This window comes from Scomber japonicus, chromosome 3 (genome assembly GCF_027409825.1).
Source record: "Scomber japonicus isolate fScoJap1 chromosome 3, fScoJap1.pri, whole genome shotgun sequence".
In the NCBI taxonomy this organism is placed as follows: Eukaryota; Metazoa; Chordata; class Actinopteri; order Scombriformes; family Scombridae; genus Scomber; species Scomber japonicus.
This window is the reverse complement of record NC_070580.1, coordinates 28,979,627-29,007,626: the sequence shown is the minus strand read 5'-3', so window position 1 is coordinate 29,007,626 and position 28,000 is coordinate 28,979,627. Positions and strand designations below refer to the sequence as shown.

Here is a 28,000-nt window from a genome sequence, read left to right as displayed (position 1 = left end):
CCAAAGTCTTTAGGGTCAGGTTAGCTTGAAGAAATATCCAGGAATTTATAGAAATGTTTGACTCAAGGTCCACTGTGATTTATGTAAAAAAAAAATTCTCTTTACTTTCTCTACTTGTGGTCGAATCCAGAAAATCACCCCTCTTTCTCTCTCTCCACCTTGCAGGTTTTTCTGCAGGAGCAGCAGGGCAGACAATCATTCAGCAGTCGCCTCAGTACAGGCTGCAGTGACCATTTTAAACAACCACCCAGCTCTCCCCTCAGTGAAGACACAATCCATGTTCACAGGCTTTGACACTGTCAGCAATTGTTGTCATAAACTGTCACTGTGAGGTGCCACAGAGGTTCACTGTTGTTTTGAATACAATGTGCTGTCAAATATGTTTAGCAAACATCTACATATACACAAACACCCTTCACCACAAGATCAAATTCCAAAAAACAGCTGATGCTTTGTGTCTTAGAGGTCAGAGGCAGAATGCAAATAAAGACTCTGAACCCAGTCTGAGCTCTGTGCTGACAGGAGCTTGCATGTTTTTTGTTTCTTGAGGATGTTTTTGATGTAGTCTGGCAGTAGCAAGCTTAAACTGACTAAGGGTTGTTATGGTATTAAACTGGTGGGAATTACAGTTGGTTGGTTAAAAAATAGAGAATATTAAATAATATGTCTTCAATACTTTAACATTGAACTAAATGGTTATTATTTACTGCATGCATCATTCTCTACAAATTTGTATCCAAAAACATCAACATTGCAGTGTTTGCATATTGTGTAACAAAGCACAACATCCTTTTTTTAACTTCAGGAAAGATAATGGCTAAAGGTTCATTATAATTTGGTATTCTTACTTACACTCACATACTTGCTGTGTCACTTCAAATAGTGAGTTCCCATTACATCACTTAAAGCTTTTGTAAAAATAAGCCTTTTTCTTGGCTGAGATCAAACATCCCCAATTTCAATAAATCAGAAAATTTCCTTTTCTATTCATTCCAGTAATGCAAAGAAAGCAATTAGGCAAGATGAAAGCATAGAAAAAAAGTGATATTAGCCAAAAACATGTTTTCATTTCACTAACATCCCGAGACAGTCGATGAAGGGCTGTGTGGCATTTCATCACATGGCCAACTTCATTTTTAAACATTGGACATCTCATTTAAAGTCTCGCAAAGCATTTGAATTATTTATGCGGGTCGTAAATGGGAGCCCATAGATGGTTCTCTGTAATATCCTTCTCTGGTTTGATTATGAAAATTAAAAATTCCATGAACTTGTGAACGCTGCATATTTCTTGTCAGGGAGCCGATGGGGGTGGGGGGTCGGGTTATGAGATCTCTTTATGCATCCATAGACAGCACTGCATAATCAGCAGTGGAGTAAATGTGGAGAGAATACAAAACAAACGCAAAGCAAACATCAAAGAACAATACAACTCCTGTATTCAGTAGAGTAGCAAGCAAGACCTTGTTATTCTATAGGTAATCATAAAAAAACTGACTGTGATTGCATAGAGGTGAGAACACTGTAACACTGTGAGCGCTATTATAACAAAAATGATCACTTGAACTAAGATTACTGTGTATGAGTCTAATTATTGAACAAAGACTGTGTGCATGCAGGAGAGCCCTCTTCTGTTGCTGCATGAACTTCATTTCTGATTTCATGATCATGTTCTGATATGTGTGTGTCTATGTGCATCAGAGATATGGATGTTTGTTTGTCAGAGATAGTGTCTAAATGACCAAAGTTACATCCTACTATAAAATGATTCATTGTTCTTTTTGGGGTTTTTTTTAAAGAGTGAAATTTTCAAATCAAAAGAGCCCTGCTTTCTCTTCGGAGAAAGTTTAAACTGACAGCTACTGATTTCACAGCCTTAATGACAGGCAACAGAATGTAGTTAATTAATGTTAATTCTGAGTTGGCCACACAACAGAAAAGAGGAAATCTTGTCTCTTCTCTGGTTAATAACATGCTCTCTGCATGACAGGGTCTGTACATTTATGCTTGGCCAAAGATGACTGAAAAAAGTGATTTTTGATGTTGATGAAAAGATAAAAGGTGTCTTGTACTGTGTCTTTTACTGTTCATTAAAGACCAACAGAGCCTTTTTGTACAGAAATGTGATCGCCTCGTGTCAGTTTCATACAGGCATCTAGCAGGTAATGTTAGGTCGGTGCAGTAACTACTGGCAGTTGTCAGAAACGCCTATTAAACTTTTCAACTGAGACCTCCAATTTGGGTTGTGAAGCAGCCGGTGCCCACAGCCGGTGCCCACAATCTGTGACGCTAACATCAGCAGCTACAGTGTTAGCATTGTTAGGTGTGATCAATTTGACATCAAGAAGACTTTGTATGGTAACAAGGACAAATTGTTGGTGTGGCTTAACATCATTTGCCAATTATGCAACTGAAATCAGTAAATATAACACTGCTGTTGAAAGTCATGACATTGTTGTTATTGAGTAATGTCAAATATACCACTAATGTAATTTCACACTAAATAAGAGATAAACTGTCAGTTATTTCAAACAACTGCATTAACTTAAAGTACCAGATTATATTAGTGCAGAAACAACACAAGTGTGTGATTATGCTTTGTATAATCACATTTATGCCTGTAGTTAAATTTATAGAAAATGATTTCATGTTAAATTAGATATTTCAGCCCTACACACTTTGTAACTATTCAAGATGAGACATAGAAACACCACAAATGATATAAAAGTATAGCTGCTCACTCTGAGGAAGGAGTCCAGAGATCCATTCTCCATAAACTCAGTGATGATCATGACAGGACTGCTCTTAGTGACCACGCCCTCCAGGTGAATGACGTTAGGATGGTCAAACTGGCCCATGATACTGGCCTCACTGAGGAAGTCCCGCCTTTGCTTTTCCGTGTAGCCCGACTTCAGAGTTTTTATCGCCACAAACATCTCCCTTTTACCCGGGAGCTTTAGGTTGCCACTGCATACTTCCCCGAACTCTCCTGTGAAAAAGGTTACACGGGAAACACGGTAAATTCTATTAAACTCACAAATATATGAAAGACTTAACTTTAGCAGCTTTTTTTCTGCATCTATTTATATTTAGAAATCAACAAACAGGCAAGCAATTTTACAGTGTTGAATTCCATGCACGTTTCAGTCAGATTTTTCCATTACCTGCACCAATGACCTGTTCAATCTTCACACAGGATATATCAATCTCCTTGGCAAACTCCCTGACAGCCTCGTTGGGGTCCTCATATGTGAACGGATCAATATAAATCTTCATTCCTGGAGTCACTTGGAAAAAAGGAAAGAAGGACTATAATATTTGACACTGGTAGTCATGCTTACACTCCTATGGTCAAGACAGTCAGGGATGTTAACAATCAATTCACCTTGCATTCATATATTCCTGTGCAATTATGTGATTTCTTGTATGACAGTCGGGCTGCTGATAAACCTTGAAAGATGGAGGATCCAATGTAGTTACAAATGGTGGTTATGACTAGTGCCTTGTGGCTTCTACAGTACATACAGCTATTCAGCCATGATTCCTCCAGTCCTCTTAGCAGTGATAAGGCAAGTTAATATATATATCATTTCCTGTGAGTCATAGTGCCATTAACACTCTGGAGAAAAAACCTGGGCCCTATATCAGCATTGCTCAGCTCCACTCCAAGAAATAAATTGGCTCTCCTAAGCCCTGATGCCAGGTAAATTGGCTTAAGGTGGCCTTTAAGTGTTCAGGGACTTAAGTGTCCCAAGTTTTAAATCCGATTATTCGGCTCTCACCTCCACACATCAGGCCTGAGGCTATTTGAATGGATACTGAACTCATGCCTGGGCTGCTGCAGAGCTAGAAGAGCATGCATGCCACCTAAAAAACCTGGCACACCTCGCTGAAGAAATGTGCTGCAGAGATGAACAGATGGAGAGGATCTTACCAGGCAAAACCCCCCATTACTAAAACCCTTCAATCTCTTCCCAAGCTGCAGCGCCGTTCAACAGACCACCCTGATATGGTGGCAAAGACCACCACAAACAGGGCAGAAGCCTGAACTGTGACTGGTGAGAGGACAGGATGCACACGGGACACATTGGCTCGTGTCGTTAATAGCTGTGAAATGTGCAAGTCTCTAACTGGCACACTTTCACTGAATCACACACCGGATGTCTTTGCACAGCACGATCATTTTATATTGAGAAAGCTATTATCATAAACTTAAAATGGAAATAGATTGGAGTTTTTCCCAATCAGGCAAGAGAAGAATGGATTAGCCATATTATCTAAGACAGAGGCATGGTGAAATTGCTTCTTAGCTCTTTCTCAAAGATTTATTTTTCCATTATTGTCACTTGAGCTGCATGCTACTGTACTGTGTCAAGAAAGGAAATCATTGAGAAACTCCATTCATTTACCAAGCCTTTTGAATTTTTTAACAATGGCAAATGACTCATGTGGTATTAGCATGCTAATGGCGTTAACGTGAGCGAAGACTGACCTATTTCCACAACAATGGATTTAGTTAACTATGAAATGTGATGATGCACAGAACACACACTCGAACACTGGTTTTGATGTGGTTAAATCCAGACTCCGAGTGAGCAGAGTCAAACAACAGGCAGGATTACTCATAAAGGGGGTGGGGGGAGTGAAGCGGTGCTGTGCTGGGCCGTAGCCAAGGACACCAGCATGCAAGGTGGTAGCCATGGAGACAGGTGTGTGAGGCAGCAGAGGGCTGAATGATAGCCATGGAGACGACTGTGTGAGGTGGTAGTCATGGAGACAGGTGTGCGTGGCGCTGCTGAAGGAGGAACACGGCGTTACACGTAGGCAGAGAGGAGTGGTGGTTTACTCACTGTGGCCGCTGGTGTAGTGCTGCAGTTTGTCTGTGTATTCTGAATCAGCCCTGTCGAAGCCACGCCTCCTGGGGAAAAGACAAAGAACTCTAGCTCTGGTTCAACGAGGGGGGAGCGGGGAGGGGGAGAGACACAGATCAATCACCCCCCCCAGGTCTACCTACACTGAAGATACACCACCTCAGCTCACATGGAGGGCCAGGATTTTGTAGATTAAAAATGTAGCCATCCATGTAGTCACATTACACAAAGTTGTCTTTGTTTTCCTTTCTAGTGCACTCCAGGTGGGCAGCTGCAGTGATACAAAACTGTTACATGCATTGTTTTAAAAAAGTAAGGGGACATGTAACAAATCTTTTTTTTTTATTCTGAGGGGTTAATAATGTGGACTGTGTGATGCATTATTTGGAAGCATCACAAAATAAATGGGCAAAATAAAACAGGTGAATTTTGACCTGGACAATTGAATAATTAAAATACATCTATCAGAGAGCAACATTGTCATCAAAGTAAAACAAAAATATATCAAAAATCAAGTATAGTCATACAAAACATTTTAAAAAACCAAGTCAAACTAAATTTATACTTTCAAATTTTTCAAATTTGTTTTTCATGAACAGCCAAAGTATTGCAATGAAAAATATTAAACAGGAATCAACAATTGATATGCAGTACTAGACTACTAGAACTAGAAAAATGTATCATCTTTTGCATAAAACAATAACATTTCCACACATTACAAATGGCCAAATGCACTGAAAAGTTATTTCACCCTTTTTAAGATGTGGAAAGCTTTAATTCAACAGTAGCTTCACTATGTTTTTGGTTTTGTTTTTTTATTTTGCCCGAGCTGTTCTCAGTTGAGGTTATGGCTGTTGAGCAGCTTCACAATATTAAACCTATTTAAGCATCCTCTGAAGTTCATTGATGGGTTTGATACTGTCTTAAGTTATCAAAACTCTTAGTCAGATACGCTTTCATTTTGTCTTGGCCATGTTCCAAAACTGTGATTTTCCCAAAGTACGACCTATGTCATTAGTGGTGTAACTACCATTCAAAAAAAAAACTGGGGGAAGTCCGCTTACAGAGTACATGAATTAATCTTGTATAAACTTCTCCGAAGCAAAATACCTTATAGGAGCTGAGTTATCGTTTTAATATGTGGCCCCAGTGGGAACTGAAGTCCTTGGCAGAGTTACAAACATTTGATACTCGCTGAGCAGGAGTACCAACAAAACTAGACTTTCATATATTATTTCCACTGGTGAAAGACTGGAATTTATTAAGAATTAATATCTCTGAACCCATGGTTTTATCTGTCCAACCCGCATTCATCAAATCAACAGACTTCATTCAACCTGACAGAATAAAAACACAACAAGGAGACATGTCCCCCATGCCAGCTTTATGAAAACCGGGACATGACTGACTCACCGGTTACAAACGATGATGATGACAACCACAGCAATGAGGAAGACCAGGCCGGCAGCTGCAGAGCCAATGATGAGAGGTAGCTTCTCCTGAATGCTGGTGTTGTACTCCTCTGTAGAAAGAAGAAAAGCATACATTAAAAAACAGCCATGGACACACACACACATACACACACACACAAACACACACACACACACACACACACACACACACACACACACACACACACACACACACACACACACACACACACACACAGAGTCACCAGCTGAGACACATGGGTTAGCATCTGAGCCACTGCATATGGAGGGAGCAATGGGTGACAGACAGACATACGGCTGGCTGAACCAATGAGCAGCTTGGCATCTTGAGTGGCTGCATGGACCATTTTCCAAAGCACACTGAAAGTGCTCAGAGGCCTGATATGGACAAATCATCTGGCAGAAAGTGTGTGAAGTGTGGAGAGAGAGAGCATGTTTGGGTGAGACCCAGACTGTTCAGGCAGCCAAGAGTGGGAATCCACCTACTGAATGGGCACACAGAGGCAGAGCCAGATCCTTCTCTGGAGCACTACAAATGACACACGACTTCATGACTCCAGCCAGATACATGGGTGGGTGAATTCCTCAGAGCTATATCCACTTCTGGATAGTGTACTTTATTCCATGATAGAAAACATCTTTATCCACAAGGGGGGAAATCACTGGAGAAAACAGCTGGACTGATGGGCCTCAACGATTCTGCTTGTTTATTATGTCCCTTTACATCTGTAATGTTTAGAGTGTAGTTTTTTAATCTGTAATGAACCCCAGGCGAGGATTTTGAGGTAGAATGTTTTTGATTTTTTTTTAAAGAGAAGATTTGTTTATTATATTATCTATTGAATCTTGATTAAAGGTAAACATTGGATATACAAATCTGTAACAAAAAATAACCAAATCAGTGAGGCAACAAACTGTTTTTACTTTCTTTGAAGACCTTTTTTTTACATTTTCCGATCAGTTTTCTTTTCATGTACGGTACCGGAGGCATTTCAGAACTGTACATATCACAAAAGGATATTGTTTACTTTTAACTATGGTAATCAGTGTTTTCTTGCAGCTGTAAACAACTTTATGGGTGCATGTGGGACACAGAATTGGGGCCAAAATCACAATGAACTGATTTACCTTTCTTTACGAAAATATTTTTCAAAGAAAAAGTGCAAACAATGAGTCTTATATATTCTCAGCTTACTCAGTATTTACGGTTATGAATAAGTTTAGTATCTTTAGTGCTGAGATCTGTGCCTGTAGCAGCATCAGAGATGTTTATATGAAAGTTCAGGCTAATGATGGCCCTGGGCGCAGCAGGCTGAAGGAAATGAGATGTTCAGAGGGGAAAACCCAGACCTTGGCTCTAACATTAACCTACATGACTGATGTTTACTGAATGTTCCATCTTTTCCGAGTCATGTCATCGTACGAAGATAATACCTTGACCTCATCTTTCACTGAAATCCGTATGGTGGCAATTGGTGAGAAGGTGCTTCAATGGAGCACATCTGTGTGGCACATACAGGAAATAATACGGACATGTACAAATGGGAATTATTTAATAATTATGTAGGTATTCTGAGGGATGTTTCGTAATACCGACAAATACATGATGAAATTTAAGAACATGATTACAAGCCGCAATCTAGTTTTAGAGTACTTGTATCGTTTATTCCACATTATTTCCTCTCATTCCCAAAGCTGTCTGTATCCATATTGTGGTACATATTGTGTTGGTGGGCCATGCATAAAAGGTGATACCGACTTTGCGTGCAATGGTGAAAATTGGCTTAATTCTCACCCTCAGTCATGGTCTGGAAGTACAGTTTGCCACTGTAGCGTCCAAACCCAGCCACGGTGCGGGCTCGGACCTGGAACACGTAGATGCTTCCTGGCTTGAGGCCACGGATGACCACTGTGTTGGTCTGGCTCCTGACAGTGGTAGAGTTATATTCTGATTGGTCCTGGGAGAAGAAGAAAAACAACATGTTAAATGTGTGCACATTAGTAATTATAGACCAATTGCAAAGGCTAACAATTATGAAATACCATGTGAATAAATTACATACTATGTTAAGATTTAAGGCATTGGAAGACATGTGGCACCTCAAAAGATATCAAAAAAGTTCTTGATTTTGACAATTGGATGTGACTTTTTTTTTTTACTATTTTAATGAAAACATTATTCACGGACTAAATTAAGTGTGATTAGCAGCTAATTATAGGCAAATAATGGCGTAAATGCACATACACCAGAAAACGTTGCTCTCCAACATGTAAAGTTAAAATCTTGTATTGAAGCTGAAATATCGGGAGCAGAAATGCTACTGAGAGAAACTCATCTCTACATCGATTTTACAGACATCCACCACAAAAGAACACATTTGAATATTTTGCCACAACAAAAAAACGAGCCAGGTTTGATAAAGCAGCAGGACTGAAAGAGGCAGTCATCCGGCAGCTGCAGTTAAGAAGGTAGATTTGGTGGCAGTTTCAGGTCAGGCGGCTTTTCTGAGCCATGCCTTCTGATGATCAGAGCTGTATTTCACTGCCATACTCCTCTCCAGAATGCTGACAAGTCTGAGAGCGGAGACTGAGACTCTTTTAGCTGCTCCCTTCAACCCACTGCTCAGCACACACTTCTGAGCCACAGCAGGGGCCGGGACAATTGTTTTGACAGCTCTCTCCAGCAGTGTCAGAAAAGGGAATTATACTCAAAAGTGGAACGGCTCAGCATGTAGACGAAAGCTTGATAAATGTTGTGTACATGTGCATGCATGTGTGCACATATGTACGTCTATGTGGCTCCGTGTGTCTGTGACTTGCTACATGCACTTAAGTGATCACTGCGCTTGAATCAATCATTTGTGACTGCAAGTGTTCTTGTGAGAAAGTATGCTGATCCTGAGGTGCTTGCCCCTTAAATACTATTTTTACAGCAGTCAGCGCACCATTGTTTCAACCACAAGTCTCTGCGTATCAATCCCCAGTGACTCTACTGCAGGGCTGAGCGCGGTTTCCTTTCTCAGTGACTGACCGTGATTATAATTGAAAGAGAATGAGCAGAAGTTATAAGCAATGTTCAAAAGCTCTGTCTACAAGCCTCCTAGGATGTGCTGCTATGCAAACGAATGTGTGGAGATACTCTGAATTTAAGCGTAAAACTGAATAAGAGTCCGTTTTTACCATTAGGGCATAATTTATTTAGCGGGATAGGGAGAAAAGGAAGCAGAACATATGTTTATATGGATCAGTGAGGGCTTGGAGGAAAAATGTGCTGCTACATCAATCTTACCTTTTCATAATACTGCAGCTCATAGTCTAGGATGACTCCATTGGGCTGGTCAGGCTGGGACCAGGAAAGAGTGATGCTGTCCACTGTACGACTGACTTGGTGCATTATTGATACTGTGGATGGAGCTGTGAAGAGACAAAGAGTGTTTTAAAGATGAGCCAGATCAATCACTACTTACTTCATAGTCAGGCGGAGCATTTTACAGCATCTTTAATCTGGCAGCCAAACACTGGGTTCTGCAAAGGTGAAGTACGTAATGCCATAAAGACTATGTAATATACTGCAGTCTCCTTTTAGAGAGCCTGATGACTAGACAAGCACTGCCGGCTGGCAAGTTACAACACTGGATAAACCACACAAGCAGCATAATGGGAGTTCCCACTATGAAATGTGATTTTCCTGTGATTAATTTGTGCTTGTCACAGGACTGATAACAGACCACCTTCTGCAAATAAATCTCTTTAAAAATCGCCAGACCAGCGAGCGCCGTGGGTGCAGAACACATGACATGAAGTAAGCTCATTTTGCCGGCCACATAAACTAAACAAACAAATAGCGTGAATCACAAGAGCCACAAAAATGCTACACAACATCCTTTCTCTGAAGATTTTTTGTCTTCCACGTTCTAATTTTATTTTGTTTAGTTTAGTTTATGCATATTTCCTTGTAGATGACAGCTTAGCGGTGATTTTCCATGCTATAAATTGCATGTGTTTGAAATTACTGTCAATTTTTCCCAATTCCAAATTTTTTGATTATTGCCTTACCTTCCAGGCACACATTGGTTTCCCATGAACCTCCGGAATGTATCAAAATCAGCATACAGGGATTTTGAAGCCTGCATTAAGTAGTGATAACACTTAATTATTTTTGACACTATAATTGACATGGGTTTTTGAAAACTCTTTTGGTCCATTTAAGAATGCTGTAACATTTTAAGGTTTGAGGGACAACTGGTGAACAGGAAACTTCAATACAACCAGCAGTGAAACTGACACTGCAACTTTTAGCAAACTCATTGTTTTTTGTTTTGTTTTTCCTTCTAAATTAGATTTTCTAGCGTGATGTTGTGCCGAAGCCGACTTCTAACAATTTAAACTTAGCACTGGTTCTTTCCCACAACTGCAGTACCACACACTGATAGTGCCATTCAAACCAAAGAAAACATTCGGCTGAGTAACTGTTTACCGTGAGAAATTAACTTTCTCAAGCAAGTCTCTAATCTTTGCAAGTTAAGTTTCAAAGTGTACTAAAATGAACAGAAACGAATGTCCAGATCAGTAAAATCTAAACAAAAATGGACACTTTAGAGAATGGTTTGCAGTAAGTATACATGAAGCTAAAACAAAAAAAAACACACTGGCATGGTTCTTCAACAAAAGCCAGAAAAGTTGTTGACTTTTGCTGAAGTAGTCTCAGTATTTAGTGTGCATACATATGCCTGCCTTTGTGAAGAACTTTGGTGTAAAATCTGTTTGTTTTTTAAAGTGCTATATAAATAAAATAAACTTGAAATGTATAATCATACAGTATGCAGTGTGCCCCATGCAAATATCATAATCAAAAAGTCATTTAATCCAATGTTAATCTTCTATTCAGTATTTATTTTGTTAAAAAATTTCTCATGGCATCACATAACTAAAAAATATTCTCTAAATAATGTAGTCAGTATTAGGAAAAAATAATAAGGTCACTCAAATGTTTCCCCAGTCATTTTCAGGAAAACACATTTTAAGACTTTTTAGTAAATCTCTTGCTACAGCATGGGTGGCCTACGATAGTCTTGCTTAGCCCAGTGACCTAAAACATTGTACATTCTTTTTAGTACAACCATGAGGTCAGGGGGGTGTGATCGACTCGAGTCCTCCAACAACCATTAAGATTAGTTCAGGGTGCTGTAGGTCAGTGTAAAGCTAAGAGAGGCTGAAGATAAAAAGCTCTGTGAGGGGAGCCTGGCAAGGCCTGCAGGCCTCCATGTGCCTCTGTGTGTATGTGTGAAAGGGTAGGCTGGGTGTGGGTCAGAACGGGGGGGAGCTGGGAAAGATTTATGGACAACAAGCCCCACGCTCATCCCCTTCAGGCCCGTGCAGCACACACACGTAGCCCTCAGCCAGCAGCACAGTGGCTCCCCTGAGTCCCAGTAATAAAGGCAGACGTCTCTCCATCGGCACGTGTTCTCTGTGGAAAATCCACTGACTGGAAAACTACGACAACCACGCCTCTGCAATCTAAGATTGATGTATGTGTGTGGTTTTAACATCATCTGTATGATGTATTTTTTGTTACCGGCAAATAAATTGTACAACTGAGTAACAAATTGACATGCCTTTTTGAACACTATCCTGAAACAGGGAAGAAAATAGAGTGCATACGTGACCACAGTGACTCAGAGCCAATGATAAAAAGTCTCTTTTATAACCTTACTCACTCTCATCAGCTAATCAGCCAAGCCTTGCATGCCCTCTGACCCAAACAGAAGCATCTATCTGAGGCAGCAAATTATGATGTCTCATATAAACAGTGATGGTCAATGCACTGAGTATGTCTTCATGTGCTGCTGCCAGCAGATAATAAATAGATGGGCTGTATTTCATCTCAGGGAAGCACTTACGCCATGATGGTTTGTGACTCTGCAGCGCACATACATCATGCTCCTTTCCTGGAGCCGGAGATACAGTAATGTATACAGTCAAGACACCAGTCTCAGGAATCTCTCCCATCTCACTGTACTCACCCATTTGTTTGCAGTCACAAGACGACAGCCTAATAAGGCAAACAGTTACTCTAAGAGGAACTCACGAGTATCCCATTACGGATGTACATATATTCAAGACTGCCACATGGCCTTTTCCTGCATAGCATTTCCATTAAACACACACGCAGCCATGCCTAGTAACCTGATACAGGGCCAAAGAAACAAAGGCAGCTCATGTATTCATGTACAGAGGATGGAAACATGCCAACATAAAAAGCTGTTGGAGGAGAACACTGTGGTTTTCTTCTACTAAAGGACAACTTCCAGACAGCGGGGTGGCAGTCGCCATGTCTCGGCTGAAGAAACCGATAAAGGGGGGGTGGAACTGAAAACAAACTGAGATTAAATTAAAGGAAGACGTGACTATTGATGCGATGGTAAATACTGAGCGAAAAAACAAAAAGTGTTGAAACATTTGGCATGTAGAGAAAACAGCGATCCAGCGGTGTTGTGTATTTCAAGTCAATTCTGTACACGCTTTTCAAGCTAAACTGACGTTCCACCAATTGACTGAGGAATGTAGCAGTATGCCAAGTCAACGTTTCATTGCAGTACGGCCTACAGCACTGATCCACATATGAAAGCCATTTTCGTACATCTAATTTATGTACTCCAAATCTACAAGTCTCTATTGTACTCCAAATCTTCCAAGTTTACCTAGAACGCCCCCCTCCCCCCCAAGTTAATCTATAATTTAAAGGTTTGAGTAAATACTTTCATTACTTTTTCTTTCATTACTAACTTATACTTTCCATTGTGTCAACATCTTTCACTGAGTTATGCCACTAAATACATGTTTCTGTTGTTTTAAGCCATTCTCTTTGTTGTTACAATAATTATTTTAAAATCATGTGGATTACACTCCATTAAGGACAATTATACATTGTAAACAAAGATGTAAGAAAGTTTCCCAGTCATTCATACTCATATACTGAGCCAGCTCATCGAAAACTGTCAAGTCAGATCAGTTTTTTCATAGTGGGTGAGCTCCACTTTCACTAGATACTTTATTTATAGGTTTTCTCAGTGAATGCTCTATTCATGTTCTTAAAACTAATGAAGCGACTATAATGACAAAGACAGGGATTGTAAGTTTATATAATTAAATTAGATGGCTGATTTGGAAAGATAAATGGCCTTGATGAATATGTGTCTAACAGAAGTATTTTGTTAGTTTCCCATTTCCCACAGAGGGGTAACACCGAGACAGAGGAGTCTTGGCCATGTGGTGCGCTTGTGATAAAATATCTTATTCGCATAATGTGAAATACATTAATGACCACTGATGTTAAATACAAGGTGTTAAATTTCCCTGATGCAATACACAGTGTTGGAGTATATTTTACACCACTTCCATTATGGACAGACGGTGTTTAAATGTTTTCATCTCAAAAATATCCAAGCCTGCAAATAGATCAGACATAATCAGAGTGGCAATCAAATTAAATAGTGAATATGCTGGGGCCTGGGGGGTCTACTTGAAACTTTCAAGGTTGTATATCACATTGCCTAATTGTGAAAGGATGGGAAGCCCCAGCTGAATTGGGTTTCAGACCCCACATTATTACTCAGCCTGATATGAAAGACAGGGCTTTGGAGTCTATTCTAGCATGACGCTCTGGCCTTGGCCCAGAAATAGAGAATACAAAGGCTCTGTTTTGCTCAACATCTTTAATAGATGTTTTACTGTTATGTTTGAACACCTAGTAACTACCCTAATCAATTAAAGATGGAGTGTACAAGGATCCTTGACTCATTTAAACCAACGTCGATTTAATGGGGCATCCATCTGTGAACACATGCGCAGAAGTGAGGCTTCCATCAGCCACACTGACATTAATTTATGTCTGTTATCTTTTATTCTGCTGGGCTTTTCCCATCTACAACCATGTTCCTTGCAAAGGAATGCTGGGTAACAGGCATCTTCATTAAGCAAGGCTGGTGAAGTGAGACCACTGTGGATGGTTGGCAGCATGGGGCTCAGTCATGGGTCCCCATGCCTAAAACACCCTCATCGGACGAACCTCCAGGAGTGGAGATCGTTCAGATGCCCCAGGATTTAAAGACACCCACAGTTAGTGCTACATAGAGCCGTGTTTGGAGGGATGGGGGGTGGAAGAATCACAGCAATCAAAGTAATGGCTTTTATTTCCTGCAGAGGACTTATTTTCTGGATAGCAAGAGACAACGCCTCATGTTTGATACCTTTTTCTTTGGATCTGTATCATTCCAACAAACAAAAAAGTACAGAAAAAATAAAAAATCTTCAACATTTGCTGGCATGTAACTCATATGTTTCCAAGAAAGTATCGTTCTTACATCCAAATGTGTCTGCACCCATGTGGCTCTGATTTGATTAGACGTTCTGGTGCAGGGAGCAATGCTATGATTTGGGCAGGATGGGGGAGGTAGCAAGAACAGGTCAGGGCTCGTAAATCCCTTTTCCTTTTCATTGTAAAAATCGGTTTCCCCACATCGCAATCTCTCCCAAAGGGCCCAAACCAGCTGGTCCTCTACCAGACAGCCTCCCAAACAGGCTGCCACTGCTCCACTCTCTTCGACTGCCGTCCATTTATGAGCATCGCATCGAGCCGTCTTAAAGGGAGAGGCCCATATTTGCATGTACTTTTAGCATGCTGGCAGCCTGCCCTGTTTCCCCAGCTGCAAAGGATTGTGGGTTTTACATCTATAAAGATTTTCCAGTGCAGTAAAGCTACAAAAGTGAGATTTCAGTTCATCAAGCTTTAAACCATCTGTACTGGAAAAGATTGGGGACTATAATACACTCATATACACACCATAAGCTAATTCTAAAATAGGCACTTCAGGGGCTTGAAGAGTTTTCAGATGCTTGCAGAGGTTAGGGTTTAAATCTAAGCCAAGTGGGCAAATCTGCAGACAGAGATACAATCCAGATAAGTATGTGCTGAGACAATGCTGGAGAGGAAATGAGAGACAAATCTTTCGCTACCACTGAGCTAACTATCATACAATCAAAAAGTCAATTCATCCTTTACAGATTCTCTGCTGGTGGGTTGTGCTGGAAACTATCAGTGCAATTTGACCATCTGAGATACTTTGAGCTTTAAAACATCACTGTTTGTGGTAAAAATGTACTGTTGTTAGAAATTTTAACAGCATAAGGGCTTCCAATGAAATCAAAATGGTTCCTCAGTAGTTAAAGTGAATCCTGGAATTTGGTGGAGGGTCTTGAAGCAGCCAAAACATCCACCAACAACATCCACAGTATTGAATGTCTGTCTCTGTGTTGATAAATGTTGTCGGTTTTAGGACTTTATCGTTCTGTTGCTGACAAAGAGTAATATGTTGTATTTTAATAATATACCAGAATGATGTCAACGCCAATAAAACCAAATCAAACCAAAAAATTGTCATGTGATTGTCAAACATTCTGGTTCGGGGGGGTTTAGGTCTTGTAAAAATTCCTTTAACACAGAAAACATTTTTACACATTCTCAAAGATATTTGTATCCTTTTTCTGCACAGTTCCCCCAATGGACTCCTAACCTGGACTAAACAGCCGTATCTGGTTCTATATAAAACATTTAAGATATACTGTAACAACACAATTTAATTCAAAAACTCTGTGTTTCACAGTATTTACAGATCTACCGTGGACCTTAAGTCACTTGGGGCTGATTTGGGCTGAACAGACACAATATTTGAGCTGTCCGCCACAGGGATGTGGAATGAGGGTTTTGACTCACACAGCTCCGGAGGAAACTGGACTCTGTTTAATCAGCAAGCTGCTTTTCTACATTTAAACAACTCCCAAACTGGCATCTGTGAGGAGAAAAACTCCACAAACCACAGAATGCATGTCAATATTCTACAATGGTGGAAAGGCTGGTGTGGGCTGCAGCCTTCCTTTTTCTCTGATTTGGTCAGTGGCATTGCGAAAATATTTTGTTTTATCAAGTTAATAGCTACATCGGTAGTACAAAAACAAAAGAATGCTGACATGAGTAGAACAGAGTTGAATAACAGTTTCGGGAAGGTGTTTTTGTGAATTGATGTGCTTCAGTCCATGTTAACATCACAACAGCCACAGTGACAAAATGGAAAAAATGCATAAAAGTACAGTAAATCTAAACTCTGTATGAACAAGGAGTTTGGCTTTCTCAAAGAGGAAACCTCTTGACAAATTTGGAACTACGAGCCCTGTATCTGAGTACTATTTTAAGCAGTGCCAGTGTTTCATGCTTATTCACATTCAACAAAAAATCATACACAGGAAGATGCTTGTCATGCCAGTTCTTATGCATGGAGCTGCTTCAAAGTAACATCTTTACAACACACAAGATGTGGAAATTACATCTAGCACATCTGCTCTAGTTCTATTTCACTGCGAAGCTTTGACTTTTGGCTTAACGTAGAAATCATGCTTATCTACACAGTATGAGGTTTCTGCAACGAGTGGAACACAAAAGCAAGGATTATAAAAGATCATCTCCGCTTATAAAGTTCCTGACCCCAATTTACACATAAAACCTTCAAGAGCATGATGGTGGATGCAGATCGCACGATCTCTGTGAGTGAATCCAGGCAACATTAAAAAAATGAGAGGTATTAGTGACATCTGAGTAGGAGCAGGGGGAAACAGCTTGTCGTGTTCAGACCAGACAGCGGCAAGACAGTCATTCAGACAATGACAACTCTGTTGCTGCCTTAAAAGGAATACTTATATGTCACCACAGGAATTTGAACTTCAGAGTGCGTTTGGCAAAGAGAACGGAAGAGAAAGAAGAAGAGGGATGAGGAAGTCTAAAGAGACATGGAAAGGGGAGTGCCACTGTGTTCATCATAGAGTAGATCCATTTTCTTAATTAGTGAAGTTAACTCCTAGAGTTTATATATAGATTAATAGAAAAACACTGTGCTTATTGGGTCATGACCCCTTTTTGCTGCTTCACCCTTATTTATTTATTTTTTAATTATCACCATCATCCTTCTCTGGGATGTAAAAAGTAAATAAATGTCTACATTAAAGTCTGGTCAATTATTCAGGCATTTCTAATGCACTCAACAAGAATTAATTGTATGTTCACATTATGCTCCCTTTTACAGCCCACTGGGCCAAAAGATTGTGGCCTTTTAACCTAGATTTATGCAGGCGATGTGCATACTCTATTCCTCTCTTCCCTCCACAGCCTTAAACCTACAGATCACATCCTGGAGGAGAAGATCCATATAATGTACCCAGAAAAAACACATAGTTACTCATTGATTTATGAACAAGATCAATTAGTTAACTAATTTTGACAATCCATGTCCTAATAGTCTTCTGGGAAGACATAATTGAATTCATATTGCATGCATAGGATATTTAAAGGCATCTGATGAACCTCACCATCAACCCTGAAGGCTGCTTACCACACATTTTTATCACTAAGCTGATCTCGCTCTCTCTCTCTGCCGCAGTGCTTGCCTGGATCTATCTTTGTAAACAGGTTGCTCGGTATCAACAGTGGCATGAATGTGGTGTATGTGTGGCTGGCTGGCTGACTACCAGAGTAGCACTCTCTCAAGGCTCTGTCAGTGCTGAGTTCCAGGTGCACGCTGAGGCCTCCTGTCTGTCTGCCTGGCTGACCTACCCTGGCACCCACCATATGTGCCCTTCTTAACACCTTCTGTCACTGTCACACTGCACGCCATGTATACTGGTGGTCCCTGTCTGACTCTATGTCTCTCAGCCTCTTTTTCTTTCGTTCTCACTTATTAAAAGCTGAGTTTTGCTGATATTATGGCTGCCAGCAATTGTTTTATTTTATTACTGTAGGTACAATTTATACTTCCTACATAACATGTCAATGACTTCATGTAAAGAGTGAACAACCATTCATTTAAGCTGGATTTTTGATAGTATTACTACTAAAATAGTCAATTTTTTAGGAAACTTTGATAAAAAAAACACATCTACCAGTTCATAATAACATGCACTGTTCTGTAAAGTTTAATTTTATGCACTAACTACCTCCTTGCAAGCTATGTGATCTCAAAATGAAATGAAAGTAAAGAAGATGAGTGTACATAATCAACCAAAAATGCCATGTCACATGAATTGGACCACATGGATTCTGTATTTATTTTAACTGGGGACACTGCCCTTTTGCCAGATTTGGCTGACTGGTGTATTGACATATCCTGGCAGTCCCACCTGGCTCTGCACCAGTGCTTTTCACACCATGGCCCAGTGGAGCAGCAAAGTCCCCAGTAGCCTGGTTACTAGAGCTGAGCAATTTAGACAATATTAAGTCATAAATCTTCCCCAGACCATATGAAAATTATGCACCCCTCCCCCCTCTCTGAGTAATGTGGTTCACTTCCACAATCAGCCAGCTCACCTGATAAGAAACCAATTGAGTCCCTCTGCTTCTCCACAACATTAGCAGCAGATGCCACAGCTCACCTTGAGTTAATGAAATGCCTAAACAAATATGTCCTCTGGAATTTAATATACAAAGCAACCTTCGACTGCAGTGTGGCATACACACAGGGTATGAAGATCTAATTTATCTGTTGTACAATGCTGAAATTTCGAATAGAATATCATGATACAGTAGTTTGCATTCAGATTGCCGGTAATCTATCTTCTATGCACTACAAACCGATGATGCAGCAGCTCTACAGTGTAAAGCTAGCAAATAACTCACATTCATATCCTTAGTAAGCTGTTATTTGTTTGTGCCTTCATAATTTAAAATCAGCAGTCTAGTCTGTACACAGTGTCATTAAGTGTACATTAATTATCCTATAAGCCATAAATGAAGCATCACACACAAATTAATTACATATAGCAATGACTACAATTTCCACCTGAGCTATCTTTAATGAGAAGCAGGCATTCGAACATTATTGGAAGCTTAACCACAGCCTTGAAAGAGCTGACCTGAAATCAAACACCCGCTGGCATATGTGTGCAATATGTGGATACATTAAACTATATACTGTGTGTTTGTGTGTGTCTCTGACTGAGTGGCAGGATGTAGTACTGTGAAGTGTATTAGGGACAAAGTCACATACTGCCTCTCAGCTGTCAGAGATGTGATTAAACTTGATGGTGGGAATGTGGTTTCAGTAACAATTTTCACTTCATACAGTGATGAATTTAGGCCAACTAAGGTAAAGGGATGAAGAGAACCAAGGGAAGGGGGGGGGGATATAAGGAGAGAGTGGAAATTGGTCTGAAACGGTAAATGTGTGCTCTGAGATGATGTACGTCAGTTTCTCCTTGAAGTACCTCTCAGAAAGAGAGGCACTCTAGCTGTTTCACTTAACAGGCTTTACCATTATTGTTATACCTACTCTTCCACTACAATAGAGCAGAAACTGCAGCTTTTCACCTTCTCAGCCTCATCCGACTAGAACCTACCATTTCAACTCACATAAATACAGTCATAATCTCACTGGTTGAGCAGATTATCTATCTACCAGAATTACTAATAAAAACAACAACAAAAACAAAGACCCATTATATAAATCATGAGAGAAAGGGTCACCTACTTAACACACCATAATTATAAAAATGCATAGATTAAATTAAAAGTTTAGATTATCTGTTTTGTATAACTTTATAATTTATTAACTGACACACAAAAAACCCTGCTAATATTAGGATGAGAATGTAGACCTGTAGTCTAGAAAAAGTAAGGGACTTTAAAACAAGTAAAATCTTTAAAAGTAGATCATTTAATTCATTTCCAGTGAAAGCTGAGCAACTTTTCAAGCTGTGTCCACTAGTCACATGGTTGAAGGGATCAATCCCGAGTTCTCTCCTCCTCTTTTTGTTTGGTAATCAGCCATCTTCATATTATTAAGTGCCAAGTTGGACATGTCAGAGCTTTCAGAAAAAATGTTCCTCTTCGTAATTGCAATTCGGATGTTGATGTTAACAATATTTACAAGTCGGGAACTCATGACACAAAAACAGCATTTGGCCACACACTTTGGATTAAAGTGCTGTAAATCCATCTATCCAGTTATACAAAGTAGGCTCACTCATGAAGGATCACTGTAATGCCAGAACATTTTGTATTTCAAAACTCAACAACTTCATTTAGATAGATGTTTATAATGTGTCAACTCAATAATACATTTATTTTTGACTCCTCAGCCCATTGTGTCACCATACATCTACTATATGTGAGACTGGTCTTATCCCTCTTATCCCTGTTAGAACTAGTTAAAACGCTGTAACACCTGGACACCCACCCACACACGCCCTATGGCGCTTACCCTCAGGCCCTGACAGAGAGCATCAGATTTGCAACTCTCTGTGTCACTCCCTCCAGAAACTTAGCGTCATACAAAGAGTAACATTTTTATAGACAGAGCAAAGTCAAAGTAAGTATGGCTTATTTGTGACTCATCATTATAAAAAAAGACTTGGAGGTGCATTTCAAGGCCTTTGAGAATTGTGCACAATACGACTTTTAGAGAATTAGTCATATGCTTATAAAATGGGACCCAAACGCCATTCAGCACGGCATCTCTTTTTGTGTGGCATTACAGTGTGTAATCAAGCGCTGCACTTTCCAAGGCAATCACGTCCTTTATCACCGAGGACTGTCGCCAGCCACCTACAGAGTGGGAGGATAAGCCCTGTGGGTAATAGAGTGTGGTGGGTGCTTGATTGGGTATGGAGAGCAAAAAAGTTTTGTTCACATCTCACACCGCTCTCCCCCTCTCCTTGCCCTCACCCTTCACACCAACAAGTCATCCACACGAGAAATGAGACACACTTTCACACCACTCACTTTCAATTTACTTATTTGTTGCTTTCATGTAACACTCGAGCTTGCTGGTCTACTGCAAGTTTACCAAAGGACTGATTAGCACACATCTATGTGCACAAAATATCATAGTTACTCATAGTTTTTTTGTTTTTTCTCTATCTTAAGTTCTCATTCTCAGTATAACAGGGAGGCACAGAACTGCCTGAGGTAATTAGGGGTGACATGATGTTTATGTAACCTCCAAGCCTCACAAACCAGATGCAATTATGGGCTCCTGGTCCCTGTGACCCCAACCCCGTAGCATAGCACCACAAATCTGCAATCCTGTGTCCCAGGAGTGAGCCTGGTTTTGCAGGGTGATGGGGGAAGGTGCTAGGGTGGAGTGGTGGCAAGCAAGAGTTTAGTTCTTTTCACAGCTCCCTGTGATGGGAGCTCTTGCTGCCTAATCCAAAGTGACGGGCACTTCAGTGGAGAGGGCGCAGAGCCCCCCAATTTCCGCCAGGACCCCTCGGCAGGGGAAGCAGAGAAGCCAAGGGTTGGGGTGGCAGACTTATTGTGGTCCAGTGAGAAAGAGTGGGGCAGGGGCCTCATTACAACGCTTAACTGCACTCACAGGCCCTCATTAACCCACCACACCAGTGACTCAAATCAAAACAGACAATAAAAAGAGGTCGCCGTTTGAATGAAAGCCCCCATTTTAGTGTGACTTAGAGTTTCAGCATTGTAACTGAGTACTTTATAGAGCTTTTATGCTAACAGATTTCCGTAAACACTGAAGCTTGTTACAATGGGTCAATTTAAGAGAAGAAATCTCTTAAATGTTCCTCCAACTTGTATATCCTTCCTATTTAACTGCTTTCATGTGGGCATCTAGACAGTTAGGAATTCTGGAGGAAAGTAATGAGAGAGTGAGAGTGTGCAGTTAAACAAAACCTGATATGTCCACTGTAGCAAAAGCACAGTAATGCAGCGCTTTAGGTAGCTCAGTCATAGAAGACTGGCTTCAGTGGAGGGGGATGGATGATGAGAGATGACAGGCACTTACGTATGTTGCCAATGGGATGCAAAGCCAGTGCAAAGATAAAGCCCAGCCTGAATCCCCCCGCTCATCAGTGCTTGGGGGAGCAAAGCTTGGCACGCCAAATGATGCGTTTCATAGAGACAATTAAAGAGCAAATCAATGCTGCTGCCTCAGTGAAATAATTAGCGATGCGGTGACTTCGACCACAATCACGTAGTGAAACACACGCAAAGCTCCCACGGCAGCAGAGGAGACATTGAAGGAGATTTTGAGGTATATTTCCAGAAGATCCGAAAGATTATAAAGTTACCAAAGCCACAGAGGGAACCTGTTTTTTATTAAGCCTCAGAACATACTGAAATACCGGCCTCTTGCTGATCACTGAAGTAGGATTTTAGTTTACTGGTCACCTATAAATATACATAAACAGTCAATATACTGTGTTTACTATCTACTACATTTTCTGTTTCTAATGTAACACTACAACCAAGTGGGTTGAGATGAGTGCAGAGCTCTGCACACTGAACAGTAGATGAAGAGGACTGAGTGTGGAGTTGCTCTTAACTCTGCAGTCTAAAAAACACAGTGATGAGGTCACACAGTAAAGACCAGCAGGCCATCACATCCTGTCTGTCACATCATCAGCAGCACTCTCCTTCCCATTTTAGCGCCCTTAATCTGCATACATCACCATACAGGAGAGGAAAGAAAGTGACTTAGTGGAGGTCTGTGCTCTGTGCATTATGTGCTTGTAGAGGAATGAGTGTGATGAAGAGGAGGTACTGTGCAGGGTATAAGTGACAAAGGAGCAGCACAGAAATAGACATGAAAGATAGAAAAAAACAGAAGACAGGAGAGGAGAGGAGAGGAGAGGAGAGGAGAGGAGAGGAGAGGAGAGGAGAGGAGAGGAGAGGAGAGGAGAGGAGAGGAGAGGAGAGGAGAGGAGAGGAGGAGAGAGGAGGAGAGAAAACCACAGTGGGAATATAAAGTGTAGAAAAAGACAGATGGGCCCACTTACCAGCCTGGTTAGTGGTAATGTTGACTGAGGCGTACTGAGGGGAGTACGGGCTCTGATCTGACACCCCGTTGACAGCCTGCACCTCAAACGTGTACTGTGTGTGGGCCAACAGGTCACTAATGTAGACCCGGGATTCTGTCAGACCCAGCTGACGGGGCAAAAACTGAACGTTGTCCCCACAGCGGGTGCAGCCTCCCCGACCTCCGCCGCAGCTCTTGCATATGATGTTGAAGACCACGTCCTCCCTGCCCCCCGAATCCCGAGGAGGCATCCACTCCAGCATCACAGAGGTTTCATTCACACTGGAGATCACAGTTTGCGGAGCTGAAGGGACAGCTGAAAAAAAAAAGAAGAGAGAGCCTGTAGTTGAGGGATGAAATAAATACATAAAGATATTTTGGGAAGCTCTTTGATCGAATAGGAGTGTGTCAAGAAAATGTGGATGTATACAACCACAACTTCAAGGTGCTAAGCACATCTATCACGCTATGTAAATGCTCTTATGTTGTAATGGAAGCTGTATTGTGTCCCTTATGGTGTGGAGGGCATGACTACCAACTCTATTTAAATAACCCAACACAGGAGGAGAGAAAATCAACAAGTTAAGTAAGACACTATATCCTCTTTGAGGCCCGAGCTGACAACGTTCCAAGCTGGCACTGCCTCTTCCCAGGGGATGCCCATTTACACTATCTCATTTTCCATGCTGGTGTCCACTTTCTCAAGTATTTTCTTAACATCTATTCTAGACAATCTTCTCATGGAGTCTCGTATAGAGTTACTGCAGCGGAGAGAAACCGACTGTTTCTCCTATTGAGACATTCTGAGAAGCTGGGCATTACAGGGTGGAAACTTTCCACATGGTGCTACATGTTGAGTGACAGGCCAAACAAATAAACAATGAGAACTGTTTATCTTTTACAGACATGTGCACCTAATTATGGACGACATACCCTCCAGGACTAATGGGATAAACAATCGCGCTCCTCCCACAACATCCGAAATCTGAATCGATCACTTCGTATATTTAATTGGCAGCAATTAACAGATCTCCGGCTTTGGAAAGAAGCCCATTGGAGTGCCCTTCTTGGTGTCTCTCATAGAAGGAAACATAACTCCTCCTTGGCATCTCCTTCCTGGGGAGGAGGACTAATATCCCCCCCATTAGCTGGTGGGCTGCTCTGATGGGCCCATTCCCCTGCTTTAATCAGGCCGGGCCCTGCTGCGCTTAATACGGGTGACGTGACACTGCTGCTTTCTCATTCACAACAGCTGCTCGACTCCCAGAGCCAGGCTTATGCAAATCTCCTTTGTTGGAGACCATCAAATCTTTTCCCTCCTCTCTCCCTTTCAACAGGCAGAGAGGGAGTGAGGAAAAAACACTACCAAAATGTTGAAAGGGGCTTTTTTCTCACTCACCCCCGTTTTGTTTTAGTTAGACCACACTCTATGCACCGATTCTCTGTCTTTCTCACATACACGCTAGCCCTCCACCCTCCCTCTCAAATTCTCCCTCCTTGTTCATTTCTTTCTACATGTCTTTCCCTCACACTTTACCCCTCCCTTGCTCACTTTGGTCTATCCTTCCATCCCTCTCTCACTCTCTCTCTCAACCTTGGTGTCAGCCTCAAATTCAAATTCAAATTCAAACAGCTTCATTGGCATGACAAGAGAAAGTCTCGCCTGGGCTCATTCTCTGTGCTTGCCCCTTCACAAAGCTACGCGCCCTGGCCCAGTAACCTCTGGTCTGGCTTGGAGTACGAGTTCTGTGATGTTGAGGAGGGGCAGCCGAGTCTTGTGTGTTGGGTCAGATCTGTGGACAGCCACACTATGGGCATGTCAGCGTCATGTTCGTGTGAGGGACAGCTCTGACAGGGTTTCTCTGTTTGGAGTTACACAGACTACCACTGTCCTTTGATCCCGGGGCTCTTCTGCTTGCGGGTGTGAAATGTGTATGTGTCAAAGAGTTCATATTTGACACCAAAGACTTAGCGAGTACATATTCATGTGTATGTAAGTATGTGTGTTTGTGTGCAAGTTTACACATAACAACGTTAGCGGCATACGTACTTGTGCACGGCATTTGGAAGGGATCTGAGTCGGTGCGATAGTATCCGTTGCGGCAAACGCAGTTAATGGCGCCTTCGCTGGTGGTGCGGCTGTTGATGGGACACTGCAAACAAGCTTCATCTCCTTGAGTCGGCTTGAAGAAGCTTGAAGGGCAAGCTGAAAGACAGAGGAGGATAAGTATGAGAATCACAATGAAAAGAAGTGATAGAACTTTTTTTAGCACAAATTTCTTTCCATCAAAAAACATATTGAGCCTCAGATACATTGTGAATGGACTTCAGGCTAAAACTAACTAACTAACTCCCTTTAGCATATTGTCCATAAATTATCAGATATAGTGAAAGAATCACAATTTTCCAGACCCAAGGTAAGTAAAAGTTCAACATTGTGATACGTGAGACATTTTCTGTTTAATTTTCCTGTCAATCTGAATGATAAATGACTTATTAATGACAAATTATTTCAGCAATAAAAAGGACAGCTTTAACCATACAATACACAGCAATCAGTCAAATACAGCAGACATATACATTTGAATCCCTCTGAAAAAGAGAAAACATGGAACGTTTGAGATCTCACTTCAGTATATCACATGATTTCCTCTGAGCTACACTACACGGCCGTTTGGTTGCTTTTTCCTATACAGTAGAATCCATCAAGTGACCTGAATTCAGAAAAAAGCAATAAATACACAACCCAACATATAAAAATACAACAGTAATGCCTTGCATGTGAGGCAACCCCCAACAGATATGTCAACAGGGCAACATGTTGTAAGTTTGCTTTGAATAATTCACCATGCTCTAGTTGCCTAAGAAATCTCTGAAGTGCCTTGCTAAGAGCCCTTTTAAAGGCCTCTCTATGGAAACCTGGGAGCAAAGCTACATTCACGATAGAGACAATGATGAACACACACACTATAGTTGACATTAAAATCTGTATTTGTGCATCTGCCTGTGAGTGGGTGAATCACATGCTTTATATGGGGTGAAACTGTTTGTGCTTTGCCATAAGCATCAGCCATGGTGATTAACAAACAACCTTCACTATCTGTGAAATCCCCTTATCCTCTCCTGAGTTAAATTCCGCCTAAACCTTTAAAAAAAATAACATGTTTTCCAGCATTTGCACCTGCACCATGTCAAAAGCCTTTTTTTTTGCTATTTTGGGCCAAACAAACGGCGGTTTTGCTTCAGGTAATCCAGCTCCCACCTGCCCCAACGATAAAACAGAAAATACAGAGGTGTTGAAACAGAGGTGTTGGAAGTACAGTAATGTGAAAAATTCAGACGTGGGACATGCCGCATATCTTTTATTAAAACCCCTCAGGTCTGTCAGTGTTGTTGTTTTTCCCTATTATATATTTAGATTTATTTATTATTTATTGACTGAAATAAAAGCTGATTTTCCTTGAATTCATTGCTCTTTTCCTGACATCATGTTTGAGTTAATTGTGGCAGGTTCATAGGACTATTTTTTAAAATTCCACTACCAAAGCTGGTGTTGACACGTGCACTTATTTCTTGTGCTTGTAATATTTAAAACAATTTGTCTCACTTATTATGGGAACTATTTTTTTTCCTCTATTTTCTATATATGTTGTGGAAAACATTCTATCACATGACTTTCTCCATCGTAAAGTAATAAAAACACAGACATCTTTTCATTTTGAGGCTGTGTTGGCAATTATAGCTCAGCTGTAGCATCTGGAATATGGAAAAATCTACAGCTGCAACTCCCATTTAAGAGGAGGTCAAATCACAAGGCAGAATTAGTTCGGATACAATCCCACTGTTTATATAAGACACACACATCAATGTACTCACAGACCCTACAGGCCAGGGATTAATGCTCATTCCCCCCCGCCTCTATACCTCAAAGTACATTACCAAGAGCCATCACCCTCTAAATCTGGTCACTGTATATTGATTCTAAAATTGTGACAGATGCACTTAATAAAACAGAAAGCAATGGACAGATATATGTGCTGCTGTTAACCATGTTAAATGTCCTTTAAAAATGTATGTGGAAAAGATCCGTGCAACAGCAAATTAATACCATTCTACAAATAAATAAAATAGGGAAAATTATTTCTTGTTGATTTGACTGATATCTGTAATCTGTAGTTTCATCAATTCTATTAGTCAAAGCTGCACGCTACAGTAGGTTTTTTTTTATTATTTTGTTTATCACAAATGTCAGCATCAGTAAGAGTTATTTCAAAATGAAACTGAAGTAACCCTAAAGATCTCATCACGACGTATTAGCTTTGACATGTTTTTCTTCTTCCATGATTGATGGGGGAAAAGGTTTTGGGTACAGAGTGAAACGTGAGGCCTGGACATTCACACTGCCAGTCAACAGAGTCTCTGAATGAGGCCCAGGCAACAGCTATGTGGGGAACTGGGATCGAACTTCGGCGGCACAGTAAGGTCTATGGGAGCGCGGCACTCCGAGGAGTAACACCAAAGGAGACAGAATAAAGAAGAAGTGACGGGGGGAAGGAGAGAGGAGAAGCGTAGGGATGGAAACAAAGAGACGAGAGGGGAGAGGTGGGGACGGGTTTGTGTTTGGGACTTTTTGAGCCAAGGAATTCAGCGTGTTACTGTGCCCACAGTGAATGTATGTGCTGCAACAGTATGCAGACTGTGCATAACAATCAGAACAATGACTTTAAGATTGCATGGGGAGTAAAATGAAAGAAAATAATTGATTAGTGCTCATAAAGCTCCGGACATCCTCCAGCACCAAACATCCACAAAGAAAGGG

The 28,000-nt window shown here is 41.0% G+C and overlaps 1 protein-coding gene across 1 annotated transcript in view; it reads right to left on the bottom strand.

The window, feature by feature from the left end:
• Nucleotides 1-28,000, bottom strand: part of ephb2b (eph receptor B2b) — a 124,191-nt gene that overhangs the window by 8,806 nt on the left and 87,385 nt on the right. Inside the window, exons 4-11 of the mRNA XM_053315213.1 lie at nucleotides 25,232-25,387; nucleotides 23,162-23,497; nucleotides 9,612-9,736; nucleotides 8,118-8,280; nucleotides 6,285-6,393; nucleotides 4,851-4,918; nucleotides 3,165-3,287; nucleotides 2,742-2,989 (exon numbers count right to left, since the gene is read on the bottom strand). Of these exons, the coding sequence (XP_053171188.1) occupies nucleotides 2,742-2,989; nucleotides 3,165-3,287; nucleotides 4,851-4,918; nucleotides 6,285-6,393; nucleotides 8,118-8,280; nucleotides 9,612-9,736; nucleotides 23,162-23,497; nucleotides 25,232-25,387 (1,328 nt within the window). The remainder of the gene's footprint in view (nucleotides 1-2,741; nucleotides 2,990-3,164; nucleotides 3,288-4,850; nucleotides 4,919-6,284; nucleotides 6,394-8,117; nucleotides 8,281-9,611; nucleotides 9,737-23,161; nucleotides 23,498-25,231; nucleotides 25,388-28,000) is intronic.